At 40.0% G+C, this 9,078-nt stretch overlaps 1 protein-coding gene across 1 annotated transcript in view; it reads right to left on the bottom strand.

The window, feature by feature from the left end:
* Positions 1 to 8,144: 8,144 nt before the first annotated feature.
* LOC114043399 (repetin-like) overlaps positions 8,145 to 9,078 on the bottom strand; it is a 4,157-nt gene continuing 3,223 nt past the window's right edge. The window contains exon 3 of the mRNA XM_027862503.1: positions 8,145 to 9,078. This exon is cut by the window's right edge and continues 1,374 nt beyond it. Within this exon, the coding sequence (XP_027718304.1) occupies positions 8,538 to 9,078 (541 nt within the window). The 3' untranslated portion in view covers positions 8,145 to 8,537.

Raw genomic sequence — 9,078 nt, 5'->3', positions numbered from 1 at the left:
TATTACCCTGTGAATCTATGACATCATGGTACTAGGGTATTTAATAGTAATAATAGCATTTATATAGTGTTTTAAGGTTTGCAAAGCACTGTGCAAATATTGCCCCATTTTATCTTTATAAGTAGGTGCTATTATGATATCCATTTTATATTTACAGTAACTCTTTTTGTGGTGGCTAATAATTGGAAATTGGAGAGGGGAATGGCTAAACAAACTGTGGTATATGATTGTGATGGAATATTATTGTCCTATAAGAAATGACAAGCTGGCAGATTTCAGAAAAACCTGGAAAGACTTACATGAACCAATGCAAAGTGAAGTGAGCAGACCAGGAGAACATTGTACACAGTAACAGCAATATTGGACCATGAAGAATTGTGAATGACTTACTTATTCTCAGAAATATAGTGACCCTAGACAATCCCAGAGGACTAATGATGAAGCATTATTTGCCTCCAGAGAAAGAACTTATATTGTCTGAATACAGACTGAAGCACGCTATTTTTCACTTTCTTTCTTTCATTCTTTTTTAAAATTTGAGTCTTGTGCAAAATGACTTAATAGAAATGTTTTACACGATTGTACATGTATAACCTATATCTGTGTCTTAGGGAGGGGGGAAGGAGGGATATAATTCGGAACTCAAAATCTTTAAAAATGTTAAAAATTATTTTAATATGCAATTGGGGAAAAATAAAATATATTAAATATATTAATCATATATTAAAATGATTCCTACTTTACAGATGAGGAAACTAAAGCTTAGAGATATTAAATGACTAGCACAAGGTCACACAGGTAGTTAAGTGTCTGAGGTAGGATTTGAACTCAGGTCTTCCTGACTCTAGATCCAGTACTCTATCTACTGTGCCACCTAGCTGCCTATCCATGGACATTCTAGCACTGAAATACAATTCATTCATCCATCCATCCATTTACTCAACAGGCATCTATTAAGAGCCTACAATATGTCAGTCATCATGCTAGATCCAAAAGTCCCAAAAGCAAAAATAAAAGTCTTTGTTTTCAAGAAATTTTTATTTCATTGGGTTTGTGTGTGTATGTACATATGAACACATGCACATATAAATAAATACAAAATGTCTACAGAGTAAATACAAAGAAAATTTTGGGGGTGAGAACACCAGCAATTGCCAGATCAGGTTATTAGGGAGTGTATGTGGTCAAGGAGCTTATCTTGTCATGCATATTCAGAAAGAATTCATATCAATCTCATACATGAACAAGCATGACAAGAAACATTAGTAGTTATGGTGACTGAAGAGGATGAAGAAAAACAGTCTCTGAAACGGTGTTCTTTTCATCTTCTTTGTTTTGATGCTTCTGTAGCTAAGCCCAGAGATGGTAGGGTTCTCAAGGAATGGGCTGCCTTTTGCCAGCCAGAGAACAATGGACTGTCACTGTCACTATCAGTTTCCTCCTTCCTGACTGAGACTTGGTGAATGACAAACCCAGTGGTCAGGAAATGTTTCTGAGCTTGGTTTGGTCTGATCTGTTTCCCATGGACACCTGCATCATCTTATTTAGCTGGTCCCCAAAGAATCACTAAACACAGACACCACGAGGTGGCACTAGAACCGCAAATCCCACATCCTTGTAGGTGGTTCTTCCAGAAGCTGGGCATACGCTTTGGCATAAGCCTCTGGAAGAGTTAGTTGTCACTCCCACTTTTTTCTGCTGATTTGTTTACTTAATCATAGACATTTAGAGCTGAATGAATCCTTGAGAAAAGTGTGGTGGAAAGCACTGGACTTGTGGAGTCAGTAAGACCTGGGCTCAAATCCTGGCTCAGATCTTTACTGGTTGTGTGACCTTGGTAAATTACTTAATTGCTCTGGGCCTCAGTTTCCTCATCTGTAAAATAACAAGGTTTGATTCTTGACCTTAAAAGTTACTTCATGTTCTAAGTTTATGATCCTTTTTTTTTGTAGAAAGAACATTAGATCCAAGTAAGAAGATCTGGGTTCAGATCTCCAGGTCCTTTCCAACTCTAAGCCCTATGAGTAGAAGAAAATGATTATCCGGTCAAACCTGTCTGTTTTATAGATGACGAAATGGGGCAGGGAAGAACTGGGGAGAAGTGAAGTGAGTTCCTTAGAGTCATACAGGTAGTTAGTGGCAGAATCAAGACTGGAATTCAGGTCAGTGCATTGCTACTGGTACCTCAGTTTCTGATAGAAACATATTAAAACAATGTCTTAGATTTTTTCCATCTAATCGACCACATATATTCACTTTATTTCAACAAGGAAAGGAAACAATAATTTATTAAGCACTTCTATGTTTGAGGCCCCACGCTAAACACTTTACTAAAGTGTTATCTCACAACAACTCTGAGAGGTAAATGCTATTATCATCCCCATTTTACAGATGAGGGAAACTGAGGCAGATAGAGGTTAAAGTGGCTTGTCCAGGGTCACAGTACTAGTAAATGCTTGAGGTGAGATTTCAACTTGGCTCTTCCCTGATTTTATATGTAGGACTCTACCCACTGTGCCACACCTAGCTGCCTTTGGCAAGGACAGATCATTATACCTCACCCATCACAGATGAAAAATTTTCAGGCTCATTCTTCACATTTCTAATCCTTTCATGTGCCTGTGACTGGAAGGATTATAGGATTGAGATAATTTGAGGGAGATTGAAAAATGACCAGTCGTACCTACGAGTCATTCAAATTAGGGCTCCATCTATAATATTGGCAGCAAGGGATTAATTCTGGGAGAAAATGGCTATTCCCCCTTGTACCATACTTGATTCCTTTATTAGATATTTATGGTGTTTCTTCATTCCTCCAGTCTCTAGATCATTTTCATAATTATCTTCTATAGTCTAGTATCCAACAACATTGATTACAGACCTACTTTGTACGTACAGAGTAGTAGATATACAAAGTATATACAAAGTAATAAAAGCCACAAACCCTTGTCCTCAGGGAGTTTACTCCCTAAATGGAGAGACTGACTGGATGGATATACCAGAAACAATGGAAGAATGATTTAATAGAGGGACACAGACAAGTTAGAACCTCAGTTTACTTCACTGTCAAATGGGGATTAAAATATTTACACTACTTAACAGTTGCTACAGGAATTCTTGTGAGGAAAACACGTTATAAACCTGGAAGTGCTATATAAATGTGAACTATGATTATTACTGGGTATGTGACCTTGGGCAAATATGGTAACCTTTCTGAGTCTCAGTTTCCTTAACTATAAATTCAGGGTCATAACATTTGCATTACTTACTCAATAGGGTTACTGTGAAGATCAAAGAAGATAATGTATTTAGAGGGCTTTGTCATTGTAAAACACTATATAAATATGAGTTATTAATATACTTCATGAGAATGATCTGCATGTGAATTGAGGCTACCCTTGCTGAAAAGATGAGAAGGGAATAGACTTTGGCAGATGATTCTGTACAGCAGATTATATATTTCTGGGCATGCAACTGCCTGGAAGGTGAAGAAAAAACATGATCTTGCTATGTTTATTATTTTTTATTATAAAAAAATTGTTGACTCAGTGTAGCAAGATGCTGCCTTAAAAGCTATGCTCCCAAAACAATATAGTCAGCCTCTGCACATTCAAAAAAAATTCACCTTGTAAGCAATGCCATTTTTCCGCAATGTGCTGGATGTACCTCCTCTCTCTTGAGCCAAAGGCTCTGCATTTGTTGTCTCAGGTACTCATCTGGTTTTGGATATGGGAAAACTGAGGCTCAGAGAGGTGAGATTATTAGTTTAAGGTCATGCGGCCAGTTGGAACTAGAATCCAGAGCCCCTAATTAAGTGGGTGATAAAACTGATGTGGCATAGGAATAGGACAATTTCCTTAGGTAACAATGGGCAGATTCACTTCAATTTTGCAAATATGCTTTAGAATCTACTATGAACAAGTCTCTTAAAATTTGGAATTTGGAATGCTAGTAGAACACAGGTAGAATCTAATGATTCCCAAAGTACAGATTTTGAGACCTTAAAAAAATTTATGCTCTGACAAGAAGTCTTTGATGTTAAGATCATGTAGAATTCCTTGATAAATGCAACTATAGAGCCACCTCTATTCAATGATTATTAATGGCAAATAAGGCCCTGGGCATAAAGCATGGGTCGAGTGTGCCACTATTCATGCATTCCTATGAGTGAGACATTAATGCTTGCCAAAGGTGTTTCACCACTGCCATGGAAGATGTCTTTCTTAACGTCCAAATGGAAAAGTGATTCCTTATACATCCTCCAGGTACTCTTATTTGTGGGTGTTATTATGTTTATTGCATCATATCTTAGACTGTTACTGGGTTTCTTCAATGACATCAATGATTATGCAAAAGTGATTAACCTGAAAATCCATATAGGAATAACTAAATGGATGAAAAAGTGCTCATCGTTGAGGCTGTGACATCAGTTGGTTGGCACGTTTCTTGAATTAGTGTACCAATACATATATTTGGGGCAGACAGAGATGAAGAGTTAGTTGGGCTTAGCATTGGATAACTAAAAGAGAGCAGACGGGATTGCATTTTGGAAACTGCACAAGACTCTGTCATGTACCCCAGTGCTGCGATGCATCTTTTCAAAATAATCTCTTCTTGGCAATGCCAAGAGACAATGTGTGGTTGTGAATCTGGAAACACCAAAATCTTTAAGGAATCAATGTTTCAGGTAATCCAGAGAACAATGGAGAGATTTATGGTGGGCCTAAGTAGGTTGTAGGGATATTTCTAATGATGTTTCACTCAAGAAACGACATGAGGGATCTTAACCAAGGAAAGGCACGATTGGAAAAGGAAGGGGCTTAAGTGAGAGATAACAGCTTGATAGTCCAAGTGCTCCATTGGTCTCCAAGTAATGTGAAAAGATTTCAGTCAAGGTCTCCAGAACATTAGATGGATCCTCTGTGGAAAATCTATGGAAAAAAACATGGACAAGAAATAAACGGAATGAGGAGACATGAATGGCTTGTTTTTGGTGGGTTTTTTTTTTTGCACCAATAGATATCAGTGAAGTCAGACCCATCAGAATACTGAACTTTGATTGTGGATTGTTGTTTTCTTGGTATAAACCAAGAAAATGGTCTAAAGGGAAGGGAGTACCTATGGATCAAGGAACTTTAGCTTTAAATGCCTGGGGCCAAGCAGAACAGAACAGCTGAAGTCATTGATTCCCCCAATTACAGGAGAGTTTTGTGGTACATTTCCTTGGTCAATACCTTTTCATTTGTTATCAGTTTCATTCTGCCTTTCTTTATGACTGATGGCATGAGTTTTGGGGAACCACACAGAATCTTTTTTTTTTGTTTTTTGGTGAGGCAATTGGGGTTAAGTGACTTGCCCAGGGTCACACAGCTAGCAAGTGTCTGAGATCAGATTTGAACTCAGGAAAATGAGTCTTTCTGACTACAGGTCCATGTCAAGTGTCCGAGGGCGAATTTGAAGTCAGGTCCTCCTTACTCCAAGGCCAGAGCTCTATCCACTGCGCCACCTAGCTGCCCCAAACTACATAGAATCTTGAGGAAGGTTTGGCATTCTATCTCATAAAAGAGGGGTTGGACAGGGATTTACTCATTTTTGCTTTTAAAAAAACTACATCTGGGAGGATGAGGCCTGCAATGAGATAGGAATCAGGGAGATTTAGCTTTGGATAAGGTCAATCATGGGGAAAGTGTATGTGTGTGTGTGTGTGTGTGTGTGTGGTAATAGGATATATTTAACTGGATGTAGAAGTGAGGCAAGATTTGGGGGCCTAGAACAAATAATCCCCTTTTATAGCAAGGCTGAGAGTAGGGTCAAAGAGGTGTAGTGAAAAGGATGCTGGAATTGATATCATCCAAGCTGTCAATCTAGGTGTCATTCTAGATCTCTCATTCTCTTTCTCACTCCACCTCTATATCCAATCTGCTGTTAAGTCAAGTCTTGCCTTGCCATTTCTACCTTCACAATTCTAGTATACATACCCCTTACCCTCCTCTGACACTGCCATCATCCTGGTGCAGTGCCTCATCACTGCATACCTGAACTATGCCAATAGACCTTTGGTTGGTTTCCCTGACTCCTCTCTCCCCATTCCAATCCATCCTCCACTCAGCTGTCAAACTGATCTTCCTACATACAGATCTGACCACATCAGACCTGCTTGTCCCCTAATCCAATAAATTCCAGTGGCTCCAGGATCAAAAAGAAAATCCATACTCTGTGAGCCAGTGACACTGGCCTCTTTGCTGTTCCTACACGTGGCACACGACGTTCCTGACTCTGAGCATTTTCAACGAATCTCTCCCAAGCCTGGGGCTCCTTCCCTCCTCAGCTCCACATTTTGGTTTCCTTGGCTTCTTTCAGATTTCAACTGTAACCCCACCTTTTGCAAGAAGCCTTTCCCAGCCTCCCTTAATGCATTTAATACCTTCCCCCTGAGATTACCCCCAATTTATCCTGTCTTGTTTGTGCAGTTGTTTGCACATTACTCTCCACATTAGACTGTGAATTCCTTGAGAGCAGGGATGATCTTTTGCCATTCTATGTATTCCCAGTGCTTGGCACAATAACTGGCCCATAGTAGGTGCTTAATAAATGCACACTGTCTTGGTGCCTCATCTTTGTAGCCTCCTTCTGTTTCTCATTTTGGACCCTCCATTTTCTATCGTTGGCTTCCTCAACTTGGTTGCTCCTTTAGATGGCTCTCCCACTGGCATGTTTTTGTAATACCTCTATTACCATAAGAAGTTGGTGCAACAAGTATTCTTTGGCCCCTTTGTCTTGGTCCTAATGATGGCCGTCATGTGTCCTATGTTATGAGATATGTAGGGTATAACTGATAGGGCAGCTAGGTGGTACAGTGGATAGAGTGCTGGGCTTGAAGTTAGAAAGACTCATCTTGAGTTCAAATCTGGCCTCAGACACTAGCCGTGTGACCCTGGGCAAGTCATTTAATCTTGTTTGCCTCAGTTCCTCATCTGTCAAATGAGTTAGAGAAGGAAATGGCAAACCACTTTGGTATCTTTGCCAAGACAATCCCAAATGGGGTCATGAAGGGCTGGACATGAGTGAAAAATGACTGAACAACAACAGCAGGCATAACCAATGCCTCTGGTGAAGGAACTACAAATCTCAACTTTACTCCATTGCATTCCAATGAACTGCCTCCCTTACCCTTCTTATTTGCCCTCCCATCTACCCCATCAGGTAGCTATCCACAGATGCCTTTCCCCTCCCACCCCAATCCCAATGGAAGAAACAATTCCAGGTTTATTCCAACAGACTTTTAGGGGAGTCATGTTACCTTTTAGCTTCCTCATCTGTAAAGTAATGGGATTAATTTCAGAAGTTTCTTTTAGGATCGATCTCAAAGGACTCTTCTAATTCTAGAAACAAATCTTGAAGAAGAGAGCTGAAAAACTACGTCTGCGTATTCCTTGTTATTTGGTCCACATTTGTTCTAGGGAGTTGAAGAATGGTAAAGACTTCTAGAAAACCAAGGAGGAGGAACTGTTTATTGGGAAGCATTCCTTGGTGAAGGTCTAGGATTTGGATTCAGTCAAAAGGTCACACTTAAGGATCTAGAAGGCCACAAGTTCCCCACCCCTGGTGTAGGAGGTGTGAAGATGGAATAAGGAAGAGAGAGGCCAAAGTCATTGCTCACCAATCATTTATTGTTAATTTTCATGCATTATAAATAGTTGGAACACAAATGCTTTTGAAGTAGGTGTGGTCTATAGGCCTGGACAATTGTAGATTTGTTATTAATGCCTTCTGAAACTGGATACATATGACATAATATGCTTTCCTCCCACTAAACAAATCCACAAACTGGAGACATTCATAAAGCCTCCTTTTTTTTTGGAGGGGGGAGGGAAGGAAGGAAGGAGTGTTACTCTTCCCCCAAAACAAACAAACAAACAAATCTACCAGAGATGAAATTGACATTCCCCTAGAATGGGAGAAAGCAACAAAAATATGTTGCTAATATCTGAAATGTCCTCTCCTATAATTTTTCCTACTTGCCCAACTTGCTGTTTTGGAATTCCTGTTGAATTGAGACCATAGGTGTGTCTGCCTTGAAAGTCGTTGTCTATCCAGATTTTCACTCCTCCTGAATCGCAGTAAATAAATTGATTCAAACACAGATGTGAGTATATGCTTTTGTGTCTCTGAGCTTCTGGGCCAAAAGGACCTACCTCTTTATGGAAAATTAACAAGCCCGAGAAACCTGATTTTAAAACTACCCCCAGATTTTAGTGTGCAAATAAAAAAAATTAACCCCTTACAACTGATTCAAATTGGGATCTGATTATTTCACCCAATTTGAAACCCAGATTTAACTCAACCAGGAAGCTGTCATTTTTCATACATCCCCTGGATATGCCCCACACCAGCCACAACACCTTAAAAGTAAATACTCATTCTAAAAAGGAGAATGGTATATAGATTGAGTATAGAATAAGTGAGAGAGATAAATTTAGGATTTTTTAAAGGGAGAAATCATTTGAACTTGGTCTTGACCTTGATCTGGTATCCTTTCAGTTGTGATGCCCTTGGGCTTTTTGCTCTTGCACATACTTATAGAGGGGGCTAGGAGCAACAGTTGAATTAGTGGGATGACTTTCATTGGATGCTCTTCCTCTAAGATTCCCATAGGCCTGGGTTGGATGGGAACTTTGGTCACCAGGCCTTCTCTCAGAACTTTGCCTCTGATGATGTAGGTGGTCATGCTCACGTGTGCAGGATCCCTCTGTATGAGGATGGCTCTGCTGGTCTCTTTGCCATCGCTGATTTTGGGTCTCTTGCCGTCTCTGCCCTTCATGGGCTTGTCTGTTCTGGGCATGATATGAACTCTCTTCTTCTTCACGGGTTTGCCTGTCCCTCAGTTGATGACTTTGTTCATTACCACAAGCTTGCCCATCTTGTCTGTCCCAGGTCTGATGATATCTCTCATTGTCTCGGGTTTGCCTGTTCTCTGTTTGACTATCCTGCATCTGATGACTTTGCTCAGTACCACGGGACTGTCTGTCCTGCCTCTGAGAAGAGGTTCCTTGCTCCTCGTGACCCTGTCTATCCCTG

Source organism: Vombatus ursinus, unplaced genomic scaffold, assembly GCF_900497805.2.
Source record: "Vombatus ursinus unplaced genomic scaffold, bare-nosed wombat genome assembly UNPS02014768.1, whole genome shotgun sequence".
Classification (NCBI taxonomy): domain Eukaryota; kingdom Metazoa; phylum Chordata; class Mammalia; order Diprotodontia; family Vombatidae; genus Vombatus; species Vombatus ursinus.
Note: the sequence above shows the minus strand (reverse complement) of the source record. Positions and strands in the feature narration are given on the sequence as shown.